At 39.9% G+C, this 20002-nt stretch overlaps 1 protein-coding gene across 2 annotated transcripts in view; it reads left to right on the top strand.

The window, feature by feature from the left end:
• The window catches only part of LOC139762345 (tyrosine-protein kinase transmembrane receptor Ror2-like), a 422639-nt gene that overhangs the window by 384445 nt on the left and 18192 nt on the right, over positions 1 to 20002 (top strand). The window contains exons 6-8 of one of the 2 annotated variants that reach the window (XM_071687040.1): positions 6091 to 6215; positions 14605 to 14631; positions 16844 to 17012. In XM_071687040.1, the coding sequence (XP_071543141.1) occupies positions 6091 to 6215; positions 14605 to 14631; positions 16844 to 17012 (321 nt within the window). The remainder of the gene's footprint in view (positions 1 to 6090; positions 6216 to 14604; positions 14632 to 16843; positions 17013 to 20002) is intronic. The other variant, XM_071687041.1, reaches the window with a different exon arrangement.

The raw sequence follows: 20002 nt of genomic DNA on the forward strand, positions 1-20002 counted from the left end.
ATTTATTTTTGTGGCAACGGATCTGGGCCCGTCAGTAGGGACGCCTCTATGTATTCTCGTTCCTAACTAGCTATGGATTATGATTTTCTGCTGTTGTGTTGGGTTTGACAAGGCCTGTACTAGTTCGATGTGGGGCTGTGTTAATCTGATGTGAGGCTTTGTTTTATCCTTGGTTGGGTTGGTCTCATATGGGCTGTGTTGGTCTTGGAGATGAAATGGTCCTTTCCTAAGGCTTTACTAAGGAAGTCCGGGGATGGTGGTGGTGGTTTTTCTGTGGGTACCGTACTTGTGTGGTCTGTGGGCTGTGATAATCTGTTCTTGGACTGGTGTGACCTGAGGACTATACTACTTCGGCTGTGAGACTTTCTCCTTTGCCTGATCTTGCATTTGGAGTTGAGGATCGAGGCTACTGTGGTAAAGGCATCTGATAATAAGATTTGCTTATATAGGCCGACGCAAGAACAACAAGCAATTAAATTAAAGGTATCCTTTATCAAGGAGTTAAAAGGTTCAACTTCACAGTGAATGAAGATAACCGAATCAGACGCTAATTTAGTAGAACATATATACTCAACACTAATTTAGAACATATACACTCATGGATATTTCTTATTACTGTGGGTCTGACGTGTACTTGAACTGGTGTGCCTCAGATTTCCCAAATGGGTCTGGGATGACCGGGGGAAAGACAACTTGATGAAGAAACCGATTTTTTGCCAATGGTTGGGAGCTAAGGTCGTCCAGATATTGTGGCAGCATTTTATTATTTGTAGAATGAGTCGTATTTGTGAATAGAAGAAAAATATTAATCTAACAACGGTGTTTCTGCTTGCAAGGTGTAGGCACATAAATTGGGTTTAGTGTCGTGGTGACCATCTAGTTTGGATCAGCATAACTTGGGTTTCCCACCCGAATTATTGGAAGCAAATAACACGACGTTGTTCAGTGAGTGAGATAGAAACAGCGTGCTAGAAGGAGGGGTTAGGTAGTCAGTAGTGCACTGCACGTGATTGACAAGCCTATGATCGACACCTTCGTAGATTATGACTACTATCCGGCAAAGAAGAAATTCTTAAGTTTCAAGTTTAGCTCCGCATCGCTGTAAGCTTTAGATTTTCAATGGTTTAGTTCAAGGATAATTATGTAGTGTTTATAAGAAAGTAATAACTTGCCGAACATGAATTGGAGTTTTACCAAAACGGTATTATTTGACAGTAATAGTGAAGGTTATGTGTATCAGGGAAAATTTAATCGATGTGAGAGTAGGTAAATACACTTCAAAAATAAAAAATCATCAGAACCTATAAAAACCTCAGAAGGTTATCGACATAGTAGATATATACTATCGTAAACTGTTGCTGGTTTGAATCCCATGGCAGGTAGGTGTGTCGTATGTTAACATCGGCGCCATATGTGAGGCATGTTGTCATGGGTTGTGATGTAATATTTCGGTTAGAAGAGTATTGATCATCATCATGATAACCTTGACTGGATCTCATGAGTTTTCTACAAGTCTGTTGGTATATACTTTTCCTAACATGAACCCGACATTTTCTTTGGTATACAACTACCACCTTATTTGATAGCGTGCTTTAAAAAAAAAAAAAAAAAGACATTTTGTACAAAAGTTAATGTGTGTGTTCATGATGAAATGTATGTGAGAGTAAATAAAGGGAGGAGGGAAGCGTCTGTGAGATGAGGTGCGGGTGTGGTTCGTCACGGGAGACCAGAGCCATATTATAGTCTTCATGGATTCCCAATAAGTGATGGGACGTGCCGGAAAGTCTAACTACATCTACAATCTGTGCATTTTTTTTGTGTGGGATTTTATTTGCTACATAAGCTTGGTTGTTTGTCGGTAGGCGACCCAACTACATGTTGATAGTGAAGGAAGCTGTTAATTGAGGGAAGGAGTGTATGGACACAATAAGAGGAAGATTTAAGATCAGATTGCTGACAGCATAGAGAGAAGTTGAGAGGTGGCGGTCAGATGAAGGTTCGATATACCTTACCTACCGCAAGGAAGCAATGGGCGACCCCGCCAAGGCGTCCACCGCCCATCCCGACAACCCGACCTCAGGAACTGGTACCTGCCCTTGGAGCCACGGGAGAACAGCCTAGTCCCGCCGCCCCAAGTGCACAAAGGGGGAAATGACCTCCGCCAACCCGTAGGTCGACACCAGATGGACAAGGCAGGCTCCGATTTTCAACCTGTGCTCTTGGACCACATCCTGTGAAGGGAGTGGGTCCAGGTCAGGGCTTTGACAGTGCACACCTCGAGGTCCTGGTACGTAATCCCTTAACCCTCTGAGAGCACTCGCACTTTCTTGGCACCATGCGCCACGCCAATTCAATGTGGCAGATGTCACATGCACGGTGCCTTTGCCCGTGAAATCCCGTACGCCCTGTAGGACTTCCGGGGTGCCGTAATAGCTGCACTTATGCTGGTGCGAAAATGGACGCCAGAGACCTGAGTATCTATATTATATAGGCCTCTGTACCTTTGGATGCCACGATGTCCGGCTTCCTAAAGGACCCCACAATCGGAATGCGCGGCTCGCAGGACACCTCGTAACCCCTCTGCCTCAGTCGTCCGTCCAAATAGGCAGGCACTGATGTTGTCGTGCCCCTTTACCCTCCCGCCATGTATGTATATACTCCTCGCGTCTCCCAGTGCATCAGCAACAGCCACCCAACACACCCAGTTTCGCGTCACCCGCTACATGAATTCTCCCACTTTCGTGGATATTGGCATATTCAAAAGAACTCCCTTCATGTGTTTTCGTAAATCATCATATTCTTCTGTGTATTATAGAATTGTTGTTGTGTTTCCGTTGATACCCTGATGAACATTCTTTATTTTTTTCTAATATCTGATGGAATGATGGTGAATTTCTCTGCCCTATTTTGGTAAAGTGTACAGAGAGGAATAACGGAATTGATGCCGGCCGTCAGATGTTTCTCTGAAGATAAAGATGATATTTACAGCATGATGTGAACGGTGACGGAAATGTTCAAATGGATTGAGGGATTGAATTAACGGGGACTTACGATACTTGAAGTAATCAAGAGAATTCGCGACAGTGGCTTTAAACTAGATAGATTTAGGAAAAATAAAAGGAAAGTGGTTTGGAAATAGAATTATAGACGAGTGAAGTTGCCAGTGTAATTATAAATGAATGAAGTTGCTTGCTGATATCACTGGTGCAAACATTGCAAGGTTTTCATGCAGGACGTGCATGTACATACATGAGCCAGCAGTTGAATGTAAGTTGCCATGAATAGATAAACAAGAAAAAACTCGACTGCATTTGCTTTATCCTGTGTTTTTTTTTTTTTCTTTTGCCAAATGTATTAAGCTGATGAATATTTAAATCCTATTCTACTTTTGTGAATTTTGACACGATATGTTTTGCATTTGTGTCCGCTTTCTTGAAATTCAGAGATGTATTTTCATGTTATGATTTTTAAACTTGTATTTCATTTATTTATTTTATTTTATACCTTGCTTACTTTCGTTAGTTTTGAAACAAGCATATATGCTGGTTGTACTATACGTTATTTTAGTCCTTCATATTTGGGTGATTTTTTTTTTTTTTTTTTTTTTTTTTTTTAATGGGCAGGTGCGTTTGTATCATAGCTTAGAAACCTCACATTACGGAAATAAGTTAAGTCTGCCTTTAAGTGATTGACAATCCAATTTAGATGGCGAAATTTTTTATCATCCGAACAGTTCTTCCGTTTATACGAAGAATTGATCAGTCCATGGACTGCTCTCACATCTAGGGTGGTTCTGTCTCCGCAGCCTTACTGCACAGTTGAATAGAAAGCAGTCCGACTTGCTAACTCTCTTGTCCTATGTCGCATTGTTGGATCACTTTCCCTCTCATTTTTTTTTCTTTTTTTTTTGTGCTCCCGAGAGCTGGGCTGCCTGTGTGCCCCCCATCACTAGGTAAACCACGCAATACTCGGCAAGCCGCAACATCACCTGATTACTGTATGCCCTTGGCAACTCAGGAGTGGTTCGTTTCGATGACAGTTTCCTTCCCTACATCTAAGAGCTTTGGAACTCTCTAACTTCTCATATTTTTCCCAATAAATATGACCTGGCACTTTTTAAAAGGTAGGTTTTCCACATCCTCCAAAATTCGTAAATACTTTCTGTTGTCTCTTCCCTTTCATTAACCTCTCAGTATTTCATTTAAGGCCCGGCCTTAATGTGGACTTTTGTCCGAGACTGAAACCTCCAACGTAAATAGAAAAAAAAATTGCGCATCGCAGGTGTAATGAGAATGTATCAACTTTGTTTTTAACGTAACTCTTTAATAGCTTTGTTTTGCTGTTACGCCTGAAATGAACCATCCTGTTAATACATATTTCCGTTTATTGCGTTTTGAAAGTGGATGCATTATCTTTTACTGTATCATGTGATGCAACTGTGATAGGATACGTGTGCTTTGGATGTTTGGGGGTTATGGGGGGAGGGGGGTATTACCCCCGGATGTCGGGGAACGGAGGCTGGGGATGTCAAGCCTCCACCCCTAGCGCTTGGGGCAACACAGTTATATCTGCCAATTAGCAGTAAATTAGCCCTCCAATCCTGGACCAGGCCACCAGCAACGCACCCAGGAGAAGCAGGGGTAGGCGGTGCATATGACGTGGTGCGCTGCCCCCACCACCACCACCCTGGCGGTGGATGCAACCGTTAGCTTTCTCCCTCTGGAACCTTCCATGGCCTCTTATGACATTCACCTCAGTGCACATATTGGTAATTAGTCTGGGCTGGTGTCACCATGGTTGTAACAAAGTGTCACTTGCATTGTTACGTACTACGTTAATACGTTTGTATAAGCCTTAATTCAATTAATGTTGATTACGTTAGACTTATATGATACTTTGTTTTTGTGTTGGCTTTATTTTACATTAAGCATTATCGCGTCATACTGGTCATACATAAGAAGAACCAGACTTTGAAGAGGTGTGGGTTCCTATGCATTAGTGAAGTAGGCTCTTTTATGATCCCCTTTGCAGGTTGATGCAATCTGCCATGTTTTTCACTTCCCCCATGACCTCTGCATCATCTGCAAACATATTCAAGTCATTCGCATAGATCCTGAAGACGAGTCATGGTCCCAGAACAACACTGTAGCTCTGTGCTTGTGACTTAACCATTTTGAGAAGTCTCTTATGTCGTGTGTGTGTGTGTGTGTGTGTGTGTGTGTAATGTAGATACATATACAGTAATCTTATGAGAGTACCAAAATGTACCGCACTGAAGTGGTCTTGTCTAGGGAGAAGATACGGTAAAAAGATCCATTTGCCCAAACTGAGGTACGAGTCTTGTGAGTGAACATTTATGTACTAGTAATGACCGTGTCATCCACTCTGTGCAGTGTAGGCCACCTAAGCTGGGCATCACAACACTCGAGAGGCACACAGGAACAATTCCCTGCCTGACTCTGGCTTGCCTTCATTCCACAGTAACCTATGATCTTCACTGACGGTATTGTACTGTATACTAGAGCTAGTAACCAGGGATACCAGAGTGCGAAATACTCTAAACGTGTAGGAGTCACGGTGGCTTGTGGAGCAGGGAGTTTAGACTGTAGGCAGGATGGAGCCATTCTAGGAGGAAGGTGTGATGTAGGCAGTGGTTGGTGCATGGAGGATCTAGACTGAGAGAGATGGATGGAGGAGAGCAGGGCAGGATCTATGGTGGCAGTCTCACCTGCGACATATATGTAACATTACCCAGAGAGACTCGTTACTCACTGTTATTTAGTCGTGCCCCCCCCCCCCCCCTGTTCATTTATAAGGTGGATGATGTAAATCATCATCAATAAGAATACTTCTCAAACTGTTCTGGTCCAATTATTGGATGGGGTGGGAATAGACATTGGATGTATTAACCTGAACTTCAGCTCATTGAAAGATCAAACATTGAACATAATACATAATTCTAGCCTCATATGGATTTTATTTATCGATTGGCATCACACATAATTGTTTTGTATATTGACTTCTGTGACTGTACATTTGTAGAACAGATTTTGTGTAAGTTGTATTTATATATGTTGTGTTTGTCCACAGCTGAGACTCGTATATCAGAGTACCCTGCCGGCTACAGCATCAACTATGGCACGACGTTGCTCATGCAGTGTGTGGCGGTGGGCGACCCGCTCCCAGAAATCGAATGGCTCAGGGACGGAGACCCGGTAGGTCCACCCACCTCATCTCTCTACCTACCATCTCTTATTCTGCCTCTCTCCTCCCATATTCTCCCTTTCCTCTGCTCTAACTCTGCCTCAACTCTACGAGAGTTATGCCATTGCCATCTGGGTTTGCCCTTCTACTCTTAAAACATCATGGAGCCAATTTTACATGTAAAAAAAATTGCAATATAAAGCATTGTACATGTTCACGTTCCTGTCATCGGATGAAAGTCGTTGTGCCATTACTGTAGCTGTCCCAGTGATGACAAGTGCCTGCTCCTCTGCTGTCCCTTTAACTTAGTATGAAACTGAAAGGAAATTTCATCTCGTGCCATATCATTTTAATGGATGACACGAAGAAATTGGCATTTCTTCAACTGAGGACACAACTGACCAGCAGACATCCGTCAGGTCTTAACGTGGTTTTCTTTTTTTTTAGCCCTGTGTTTGAAGTACCATAGAAATTTGTATACACAGAGTACAAAGCACAGAAGGACCTGATCACAATGCAGATGAGTTGCATTAAAGATCTTGACGTGAGAATCGTTTGACTTGACTCTTGTTGACTCATCGAAGACCAAAGATTGTTATTAGGAGATCTTATGACCAGTTATGACCCCATCAGTCCCTTGTTTTGTGGCTATTACAGTACCATTGTGTCATTATCACCAAATAGTTACTGAAAAATGGCCCACCAAGATAACGACTAAAAACCTTTCATAGCCTATATCAAATTCATTAAACTCTCTGCATTACTGGAACAGGTTAAAAGCTTTCCAGCTGTGTTTACTGTGTACTGCGGATGCATGATATACATTGTATGAATGAAAAAATATTCAAAAGCCTGATGATAACTCGGTAAACAAAGTTTTTATAGTATAGATCTAAGGGCCCCACATTTGCTGAAAGCATGACTAACAGATGTTGCAACACCACTTCTATTTGCGTAGTAGCTGGGTTGCATGACAGGCATCAGTGATGGCTTCAGTTTTCTTCAGCCTGGTCCATTTGGACGCCCATACCTGCCTCCATACATTTGGTACTCATATATATCCTGCTCAGTTCACTCCGCAGTGATTCAAACAACCACCTCCATACAGTTAGTTTTCATATACTGTACCTGTCTCCATGCAATCAGTAGTTTTATATTTCTAACCTCCCCTGTGTGATTATGATATCGCATATGTCAGCACAGTAACTGCTCACACAACAACCTATATACTCCATGTTCACATAAACATCTTGTGGTTGGGATTCACAAATTTCTCCACATAATTAGATTTATAATAATAGCTTCCATACATTCTGTATTCACACAGCTAATCCAAACAATATTCATATAACTGTATATTGTATTCCTGTAATTCCTCAATACATCTAAAAATAAAATATAACACCCAACGCTGTATAATCAGTACTCTAATCCTGGGCATATGTGAATGCAGATAATTCACAGCAATATATTTATATATATATATATATATATATATATATATATATATATATATATATATATATATATATATATATATTGTTACGAACTCAATACTTATTCGAGCAAGGTCGCCAATAACATATATATATGTTACAAATACTATACTGATCCTTGTCTTTGCACGGACGTTAGATTTGTTATGTTGCACAACACAGGATAACACTATCTTAAAGTCATGGGAATAAATCAAACACTAGCATTAAGATTACTTATAATGAAAGAACTACTGTGTACAGAATAAGCAGATAAATCAGGCATGAATCATTTACGTTAACAATGAACATGAGTTTAACATTGAACATGAATTTCACATTGAACATGAGTTAACATTCCAGATAAGATTTCAAACCAGGAGATCTCTTTCCTTTATGACAATTTCTTCGATAACATTACACTTAGTTAGACCCTTCTATGACAAGTTACAACTCTATGGTACTCAAAATTATGACAGAGGCAAAAACAATGTAGAGTCTGTATCGCGCACTTCACTCGGGTAACGGGCTGATGACAGGGGGGACACCACTGACCTCGTTGGGCGAGAGAAAGAGAAATCGAGTCTCAGCGGGCGTCAGGGGGTATTTATTACAAGGACGAGCGTCCGCCCTGTTGCTACAACGTTACCCTTGATTGGCTATGGACCTAAGATCCAATTGTGATTGGTTGGAGGATCCTATAGGCCGTCGCACATTCTGCGTAGTTCAACCTCCTTTGTCCTCTTGTTTACGACAGCAGCGATGACATACCCTGTACGCTGACTGACAACTTAGTCTCACGCCTCTGATAAGGGTCTGGGTGCTCAAGGACAGGCCGCCATCTGTCTTCAAAACAGGATTACACAACACCATACACAAGGACACACACACGTTATATACACGAACATGTGGGCACACGCACACACATGTTCATAACAATATATATATATATATATATATATATATATATATATATATATATATATATATATATATATTTTATTATACTTGATCATTGTTTCCTGCATTAGCAAGGTAGTGACAGGAAACACATGAAGAAAGACACATCTACTCATATACACACATATATACATACACGCTCATACATATATATATATATATATATATATATATTTATTTATTTATTTATTTATTATACTTAGTCGCTGTCTCCTGTGTTAGTGACGTAGCGCAAGGAAACAGATGAAAGAATGGCCCAACTCACCCACATACACATGTATATACATAAACGTCCACACACGCATGTATACATAATTATACATTTCAACGTATACATACATATGCATACATAGACATATACATACACAGACATATACATATATACACATGTACCTATTCATACTTGCTGCCTTCACCCATTCCCGTCACCACCTTGCCAGGAAAAGACAACAAAGGCCACATTCGTTCACACTCAGTCTCTAGCTATCATGTGTAATGCACCGAAACCACATGTCCCTTTCTACATCCAAGCCCCACAAAACTTTCCATGGTTTACCCCAGACGCTTCACATGCCCTAGTTCAATCCATTGACAGCACGTTAACCCTGGTATCAGCATCGTTCCAATTCACTCTATTCCTTGCATGCCTTCACCCTCCTGTATGTTCAGGCCCCGATTGCTCAAAATCTTTTTCAGTCCATCCTCCCACCTCCAATTTGGTCTTCCACTTCTCCTTGTTCACTCCACCTCTGACTTATATATCCTCTTTGTCAATCTTTCCTCTCTCATTCTCTCCATGTGTCCAAACCTTTTCGATACACCCTCTTCTGCACTCTCAACCACACTCTTTTTTATTACCACACATTTCTTACTTACTTACACATTACTTACTCGATCAAACCACCTCACACTACATGTCCTCAAACATTTCATTTCCAACACATCCACCCTCCTCTGCACAATCCTATCTATAGCCCATGCCTTGCAACCATATAACATTGATGGAGCCACTATTCCTTCAGACATACCCATTTTTGCTCTGAGATAACGTTCTCACCTTCCACACATTCTAAAGCACTCCGAGAACCTTCGCCCCCTCCCCCACCCTGTGACTCACTTCCGCTTCCATGGTTCCATCCGCTGCCAGATCCACTCCCAGATATTTCAAACACTTCACTTCCTCCAGTTTTTCTCCATTCAAACTTACTTCCCAATTTACTTGTCCCTCAACCCTACTGAACCTAATTACCTTGCTCTTATTCACATTTACTCTCAACTTTCTTCTTTCACACACTTTACCAAATTCAGTCACCAACTTATGCAATTTCTCACCCATATCAGCCACCAGCGCTATATCATCAGCGAACAGCAACTGACTCACTTCCCAAGCCCTCTCATCCACACCAGACTGCATACTTGCCCCTCTTTCCAAAATTCTTCAATTCACCTCCCTAACAACCCCATCCATGAATAAATTAAACAACCATGGAGACACCACACACCCCTGCCACAAACTGACATTCACTGGCAACTGGTCACTTTTCTGTCTTCCTACTTGTACTCATGCCTTATATCCTCGATAAAAATTTCTCACTGCTTCTAGCAACTTACCTCCCACACCATATACTCCTAATACCCTGCACAGAGCCTCTCTATTAACTCTATCATATGCCTTCTCCAAATCCATAAATGCTACATACAGATCCATCTGTTTTTCTAAGTACTTCTCACATACATTCTTCAAAGCAAACACCTGATCCACACATCCTCTACCACTTCTGAAACCACACTGCTCTTCCCCAATCTGATGCTCCGTGCATGCCTTTACCCTCTGAGTCAATACCCTCCCATATGATTTCCCAGGAATGCTCCTCAAACTTATACCTCTGTTATTTGAACACTCACTTTATCCCCTTTGCCTTTGTACAGTTGCACTATGCATGCATTCCGCCAATCCTCAGGCACTTTACCATGAACCATACATAAATTGAATAACCTTACCAACCAGTCAACAACACAGTCACCCCCTTTTTTTTTTTGATAAATTCCACTGCAATACATTCCAAACCCGCTGCCTTGCCGGCTTTCATCTTCCGCAAAGCTTTCACTACCTCTTCTCTGTTTACCAAACCATTTTGCACACCACCTCGACCATAACACCCTATATCTACCACTGTATCATTAACACACTCAGCAAACCTTTTCAGAATACTCACTCTATCTCCTCACTTCCCCACAACTTGTTATCACCTCCCCTTTAGCCCCCTTCACCAATGTTTCCATTTGTTCTCTTGTCTTATGCACTTTTTTACCCCCTTCCAAAACATCTTTTTATTCTCCCTAAAATTTAATGATACTCTCACCCCAACTCTAATTTGCCCTCTTTTTCACTTCTTGTACCTTTCTCTTGACCTCCTGCCTCTTTCTTTTATACATCTCCCAGTCATTTGCACTACTTCCCTGCAAAAATCATCCAAATGCCTCTCTCTTCTCTTTCACTAACAATCTTACTTCTTCATTCCACCACTCACTACCCTTTCTAATCTGCCACCTCCCACCTTTCTCATGCCACAAGCATCTTTTGTGCAAGCCATCACTGCTTCCCGAAATACATCCCACTCCCCACGTATCATAGAAGGTGACTAAAGGGGACAGGAGCGGCGAGCTAGAAACCCACCCCTCTTTTTAGTTTAACTTTCTAAAAGGGGAAACAGAAGAAGGAGTCATGCGGGGAGTGCTCACCCTCCTCGAAGGCTTAGACTGGGGTGTCTAAATGTGTGTGGATGTAACCAAGATGAAAAAAAGGAGAGATAGGTAGTATGTTTGAGGAAAGGAAGTAAGTGAAACGAAGCTCAAGGGTGAAGGGGAAGAGTGGTTTGGGAATGTCTTGGGAGTAAAGTCAGGGGTTGGTGAGAGGTCAAGAGCAAAGGAAGGAGTAGCACTCCTCCTGAAGCAGGAGTTATGGGAATATGTGTTAGAGTGCAAGAAAGTAAACTCTAGATTGATATGGGTAAAACTGAAAGTGGATGGAGAGAGATGGGTGATTATTGGTGCCTGTGCACCTGGGCATGAGAAGAAGGATCATGAGAGGTAAGTGTTTTGAGAGCAGCTGAGTGAGTGTGTTAGCAGCTTTAATGCATGAGACCAGGTTATAGTGATGGGTGATTTGAATGCAAAGGTGAGTAATGTGGCAGTTGAGGGTATAATTGGTGTACATGGGGTGTTCAGTGTTGTAAATGGAAATGGTGAAGAGCTTGTAGCTTTGTGTACTGAAAAAGGACTGGTGATTGGGAACACCTGGTTTGAAAAGAGAGATATACTCAAGTATACGTATGTTAGTAGGAAAGATGGCCAGAGAGCATTATTGGATTACTTGTTGAGGCACGTGAAAGAGAGACTTTTGGATGTTAATGTGCTGAGAGGGGTAACTGGAGGGATGTCTGATCATCATCTTGTGGAGGTGAAGTTGAAGATTTGTAGAGGTTTTCAGAAAAGAAGAGAGAATGTTGGAGTGAAGAGAGTGGTGAGAGTAAGTGAGCTTGGAAAGAAGACGTGTGAGGAAGTACCAGGAGAGATTGAGTGCAGAATGTAAAAAGGTGAGGGCAAATGACGTATTATTATTATTATTATTATTTTGCTTTGTTGCTGTCTCCCGCATTTGCGAGGTAGCGCAAGGAAACAGACGAAAGAAATGGCCCATACACATGTATATACGTACACGTCCACACACGCAAATATACATACCCATACATCTCAGTGTACACATATATATACACACACAGACATATACATATATACACATGCACACAATTCACACTGTCTGCCTTTATTCATTCCCATCACCACCTTGCCACACATGGAATAACATCCCCCTCCCCCCTCATGTGTGCGAGGTAGCGCTAGGAAAAGACAACAAAGGCCCCATTCGTTCACACTCAGTCTCTAGCTGTCATGCAATAATGCCCGAAACCACAGTTCCCTTACCACATCCAGGCCCCACACAACTTTCCATGGCTTACCCCAGACGCTTCACATGCCCGATTCAATACATTGACAGTTCGTCGACCTGATATACCACATTGAATCAATTCACTCTATTCCTTGCCCGCCTTTCACCCTCCTGCATGTTCAGGCCCCGATCACTCAAAATCTTTTTCACTCCATCTTTCCACTTCCAATTTGGTCTCCCACTTCTCCTCGTTCCCTCCACCTCTGACTCATATATCCTCTTTGTCAATCTTTCCTCACTCATTCTCTCCATGTGACCAAACCATTTCAAAACACCCTCTTCTGCTCTCTCAACCACCCTTTTTTTATTACCTTACATCTCTCTAACCCTTTCATTACTTACTCGATCAAACCACCTCACACCACATATTGTCCTCAAACATTTTATTTCCAGCACATCCACCCTCCTCCACACAACTCCATTTATATCCCACAACTCACAACCATATAACATTGTTGGAACCACTTTTCCTTCAAACATACCCATTTTTGTTTTCCAAGATAATGTTCTCGACTTCCACACATTTTTCAACACTCCCAGAACTTTCACCCCCTCCCCAACCCTGTGATTCACTTCCCCTTCCATGGTTCCATCTGCTCCCAAATCCACTCCCAGATATCTAAAACACTTCACTTCCTCCAGGTTTTCTCCAGTCAAACTTACCTCCCAATTGATTTGTCCCTCAACCCTACTGTACCTAATAACCTTGCTCTTATTCACATTTACTCTCAGCTTTCTTCTTTCACACACTTTACCAAACTCACTCACCAGCTTTTGCAGTTTCTTACCCGAATCAGCCTCCAGCACTGTATCATCAGCGAACAACAACTAACTCATTTCCCAAGCCCTCTCATTCACAACAGACTGCATACTTGCCCCTCTTTCCAAAACTCTTGCATTCACCTCCCTAACAACCACATCCATAAACAAATTAAACAACCATGGAGACATCACACACCCCTGCCACAAACCAACATTCACTGAGAACCAGTCACTTTCCTCTCTTCCTACTCATACACATGCCTTACATCCTCGATAAAAACTTTTCACTGCTTCTAACAACTTGCCTCCCACACCATATATTCTTAATACCTTCCACAGAGCATCTCTATCAACTCTATCATATGCCTTCTCCAGATCCATAAATGCTACATACAAATCCATTTGGTTTTCTAAGTATTTCTCACATGCATTCTTCAAAGCAAACACCTGATCCACACATCCTCTACCACTTCTGAAACCACACTGCTCTTCCCCAATCTACATATATGCATATATACACATATACATATTCATACTTACTCGCCTTCATCCATTCCTGGTGCCAACACACCCAACAGGAAACAACATTGCCACCCTCTGTCAGTGAGATAGTGCCAGGAAACAGATGAAGAAAGACCACATCCCCCCACACTCTTTTTCTAGCTGTCTTGTGTAATGCACCAAAACCACAGCCCTCTATCCACTTCCAGGCCCCATGGACCTTTCCATGGTTTACCATGGTTGATGGATAGGGAAGAAAGAATACTTCCTAAGTATTCCCTGTGTGTCATAGTATGTGGGATAAGTTGAATCAATGTTTGTAGTGATATAAGGATGGGACTCTGCTTGCTTGAGGCTACTCCTTGAGTGAAATGTTGACGAAACAGTCTCAGGAAAACTTTCAACTTTAAAGGAATCCATCCTGTCCCTCCTGCTGAGTGTAGCACAGCCTTGGGATTAAGGAACTCCTGAAACAGGAGTCCTAGGTATCATCACAACCCCTTCAGAAAGGGGTCTTAGGGTTACTATTGATGAATGAAAAAATAATTTGATGTATAATATAGTGTAAGTTGAATTTATACTGCATTATATGCACTATATGATGATGTAAAGGTAAAAGATTTTACATAAGCAGTGATGGCAAAAATCACCATGACTTAATCATGACATTCATTCTTTCCCTTCTTTTCTTAGCTTCCCATGTACGAATGGAAAAATGAGGTAAGAAATGTCTTGGTTTTATCTTTATTTTTATTCACTTTATTTATGTCAAGTTGCTGAAGCTGGTGATATTTTTTTCATTTAGTTATCTTGTTTTTGAAATACATGCACTATTAGGGAAATCCAGTGGTATGGTGGTTTTGTAAGCTGGTATAGCAGCCTCAGCATGTTATAAGGTTATCATAAATATGTAGTGTACATTGGACTATCTCTGTGGGTCACAGTTTAGTAATATACAAACATTCCCTTTTCTGCCTGTCCATCTGGTCAGCTTCCATTGAGATCATGATGACTTTTAGCCAAGTATAGGTAATGAAGAGTTAACTTAAGCCAATATAAAATATTTAGTGAACAAAATATTTTAGTGAACAAAAAAGATTAAGATTAAACCATTCCAAGTATAGGAAGACCACATTTAGTAGCTCTTTTATGTAAATGATAGGAGCAGAAATATTGTCCAAATTAATTTTTTATTCTTATGAATTAAGAGTTGAGCATTTGTGTTTTAGGAAAAATACATTGTTTACAGGCTTAGCAAGTCTTAGGTGAGAGGGGCATGGTTACAGCTGGGGTGCAGTGGCAAGTGCTAAGGGTGGGGCTGGATGCCATAGACTCGGTGAATCCCTAGAAAAAGTGCACAGCTGCCTATTATGGTTTCTATGTGTTTCTAAGACAGGTCTCCAAGCAGCTCGTGTGATTCATCATTTCTTTGGGGTGCCATGCAGTATGCTCATAATTCAACCTGTAGCAGAAAATTGTATGTGTAGATTACCGTTTATAGTACAGTACCTTCTATGTAACAGTAGGTTGATGTTCATAGAACTGAAAAGGGTTAGAAAGGTGTCAATCATCCTTGTTTAACAGCATTAATATGCTTGTGTATACCATTCTGACAGTCAAACTAGACCATTAACTGGTATTATTTTCAGTATATTCCAAATTACATTCTATTGTATTTGAAAAAAACTGTAAATGTGGTGGTTTGTGTACCATGCACCACCATAAACATGTTATATGTCTACCAATGAAATAATTGCTATGCAAGCCCACAGGCTTGAGGCATGGACTCTGCCAACAAAAGTTTTTGAAGTCAATAATTATATCACAGTTTGTCCTGCATTCATTTAGGAGAAAAAGTCCAACAGTCTAGAAAGATACACATTGATTCAGTTTGTACTTGGCTGCATCTAGAAGGAATTAAAGAAAATTTTTTGATGAAAATCTTTACAATATGGAAGAAACTGAGTTATGAAATTTGCAAAAAAATTGTATGGAATATGATCCTAGGGATAAGGGAGAAAGAATACCACCCACATATCTCCATGTGGGCGGTTCGAAATCCTCCTCTTCTGTATTACTTTCCGAAAGGAGGAACAAAGGGAGCCAAGTTAGGTTTTCTGCTCTAAGGCTCATTCACCTGTTACTGACAGTACCTCACTCACTTGGGGAATACCAAACTTGCAAGAAAGAAATCAGAAAGTCACCAAAGAAATACATTTGAAAGACCATAAGAAAGATTTACAGACACCTAAGAGATTTCTATAGTGAAATGAGAAATCTGCAAGAAGTGAGTACTGAAGCCTATAAGGAAAGAGTAGACAAAAGGCTAAAAACTGTCCCAAATGATCCCAAAGATATACAACTCTGTAGTGTGGGTGGCAGTAGAGAATAACAAGTCCCTGTAAACAAGCAGGATGTGCAATAGGAGTTATATTCAAGACCTACCGTAAGACAAAACCTTGTCATAGGTATGTGTAAGTAGGTATTCTCTTCAAAAATGTATCTGTATCTTATTGTCATTTACCCTAATCTTCCTCTTTCTACACACAGTACCGTGTAAAATTTCCTTTACGGTGTCTTGTAAATTACTCTTCACTCCCTGCTAGCAAGACAAATTAGCAAATCACCAATGACCAGGTCTTTTTCCAACCCACATTTTGCTTTCTCTTTTAAAGTTCATGCTGTCTTACTTCTCATTGCCACATCTGTAAATATATTGAAAAGCCAGTCATAAACTTTCAAAAATTCTTGATATTTTTGTTGCTTTCCTTCCATAACAAAGGTTCATTAACTCACATTATTACAATCCATTGTAGCATGTGATTTCTCTAGGTCCATCAATGTTCAGAAATGGTTTAACTTTACAGTGTTGTTTGAATTATGAAATACATTAAGGAGATAAAGCCCAGTTACAGGTATATTTGTATTGCAGGTGTTGCAAGGCATTGAATTTACTCCCTTCGTGAAATATGCTCGATCAGTCTTGACAGTTAATGCCACATCAACTGCCAACTACACGTGTTCTGCTAACAATGTTGTACAAGGTCACCGCACGACAGACTCCAGAACTTTCACTGTGTCTGTAGTACATTCTGTCAGCCGTAAGTAGCAAAAGTTTGTTGGTGCTGTTACATCCTGCGTTTACTGAAGCATTTTAGTTTTTTAGTAAATCATTCTTTAGGCTTGCTTGTTTCACCGTGGAACACATAAATATTTTTTTGATATTATTGATTTGCAAATGAATGCAAACACCAACAGACCATTAGGGTGTTTGTGATATTGAAAGATATCAGAAACATAGTGATTAGTGTCATAAGATTAAGAAAATAAACAGGTGAATTTTTATGTGACTAAGAGCAAATGTCAATCGTGGACTTAAGTGAAGTATTTGTCAAGTCTGTTCTCCAGTGTATCTGTAGTGCTGCTTTCGACTGCTTTGACTCATTTATTATTCCATATGTTGAGAATCCAGTCGAGGGAAAAGAACTTTGTTTCATTTGAAGTAAAAGGCTTCCCTTCAACTTTGTATCCAGTGTCAACTTTAACCCTAAACTGTTATAATCATCAGTTAAAGACCCAGGGTTCACCACTATTATAATCAGTTCTTGATTTAATGGTTCATGCATTTATTTGCATTCCTAGCTAATGATGGATTCCACCAGCATTTTCCTGCCCTAGATGGGAAAATATCACATACTTTAGATGCCCATGTATATTGTCATAAAAGATATATATTATACAAGTTCCCACACTCTCCAATAAAACACAACTAATAAAAATTCAGCTAGTATTAGAATAAAGAAATAAATACTGCAGTATTATTGTGTATGTTTTGGTGATGAAATTATCATGATTGAGTGAGTGTGAGACGATAATTTACTCAATATTTTACTTAAAAATGAAAAAAAGTAAAATTAACTACATACAAATTACTGTTTATTTAGTACATTTAGTATATGTATAATAAGCTCACAATGAATATTAGTATAAAGTTTTTATTGAGCATAGTTACATTTTTTCATACACATTGGCCATTTCCTGCATTAGCAAGGTAGCATTAAGAACAGAGGACTGAGCCTTAGAGAGAATATCCTCACTTAGCCCCTTCTCTGTTCCTTTTTTTGGGAAAAAAAATGGAGGGGAGGAATTAAGTCTATAAATCACTCTTAAGAAAAACCATAGTACAGTAATCACCCATCTGCTTCTGTATGGTCCTTTTCGAAACCAACAATACCAATTGATAAGAAAGTATACCACTTTTTGGGGATTCTTTCTACTTATGGGTAATATACACATGTTCTATAAGAAGAATGTTTCTCCATTTTTTTTTCACTTAGGAGAGAGTCCATTAGATCATTTGCTTGGTTAATGGGTTAAATACCAGCATAGATCAACCCTTTGTTGATTTTGAATACCTGCATATCACCTTTTAACCCTCTCTTTTTTAAGCTTATTAAGTTTAAAGTCATGTAGATGGCACTCACTGGATTTGTTTCTCAATATGGGAATCATCTTTTTACCTTGCTGCTGTACTTTCTCCATTCAGTCTTTGTCTTTTGTCAAGAAGGGTAACCAAACTTAACACACTGTTCAGGGTGGGGACTCACTAATGCATTTTAAGGTGAGGATTATTTCCTTTGAATGCCTTACCTTTAAATTCTAGAATTTTGTTCTCTTCTTTACTGTTTTTATGCATTGTTTAACTAGTTAGGCTTGAGTTCATCAGAAATGATTACACTCAAGTCTTTATTCCCATTTACTTTTTGTAGCTAACCAAAATTCATGTTATAGCTTGCCTTCTTATATCAGTTAATACTCTGTAAAACTTTGCATTTATTGATTTTAATGTTCATTTGCTTTCTATGAGCATAGTCTGTCAGTTTGCTAGTTAAAAGATCTTATGGCTATAGTCATCCGTTTGTATTAAAGTTTTATTTTCCAGCTTTGAGTCATCTATGAATTTTGATATTTTACAATGCAACCTAATATCAGTGTCATTAATATATAGGAGAAAAAGATCTGGTTTCAAGACTGATCCTTGCAGCACACTACTATTTTTGGCTAACCATTCTGAGGCTTGACTATAAGTCACTGCTCTTTGCTTACAGACAGTCAGTTTTCTGACCATGAAAATATAACCCAATTTATGTGACTTAACTTTTTTTAGTACGTGGAGGCTTGTTATAATGGATGAGGTACGTTCTTGAGAAATGATTGTTGAGTGAGGTCTTTAAAAAGGTTTTGTTATAACATGGTGCCTATGGAGTTGCATTCCTGTTATTGTCAACTCTTTCACTAGTTAATGTGTAGAGGCTTCCTTTGGTAATAGTAATGGCTCTGCAGAAAGGTATTTTGGTGTTTTATTGATAAAACTAAGATAATGTTGATAATACATTTTGAAACCAAATTTGATCAACATGCACGAGTTTATCAAAACTTATAGTGTTGTTGATCACTGCTGCCACATTCTGACAGTTCACCTACACCTTCCTGGCTTACTCCCATCCTCTCCAGTGGCTTATTCTTAGTGTGGGAAAAATTCATTGCAAGTTAGGTTTGGTGGCCTGGCTGATTCTTTTTATCCTCTCACTGTTATCAAGTATTGTTTTAATGGCAGAGGAAATTAATCCAAGTAACTGACCCTTATTTGCCTGATGCTTTCCTATTATATATACTGTATTTATTAATTGAACGTGTATTTCATGTCCATTTAAAGAAAATCTGTTATTTGAGGGTGTGTTAGAGGTATGTCTTTTTTGTGGTTATATCTATAATGTAATCAATGTATGTAGGTAGTAATTGGAAGGTAACCAACAACCAGGGAGGTATATTACCAGTACTACCCGCCTGGGTATCAGGAAGGTCAGTGACATCTCTTTAGTTAGCCAGTACTTTAGTGGTTGTCAAGTTGCACTCCTCTGACCCAGGTAGCTGTCTTTTATTTCTGCCTTACTAACATATGGACTAATGGCATTCTATCCATATACATACCATCTCTCCTTGACATATGTAACACTTGACAATACTCTACTCATACTGCTCATTCTTCATAACTCCAGATTTTCATGCGTTAAGCACTGTATATAAGTAT

Source organism: Panulirus ornatus, chromosome 43, assembly GCF_036320965.1.
Source record: "Panulirus ornatus isolate Po-2019 chromosome 43, ASM3632096v1, whole genome shotgun sequence".
NCBI lineage: Eukaryota > Metazoa > Arthropoda > Malacostraca > Decapoda > Palinuridae > Panulirus > Panulirus ornatus.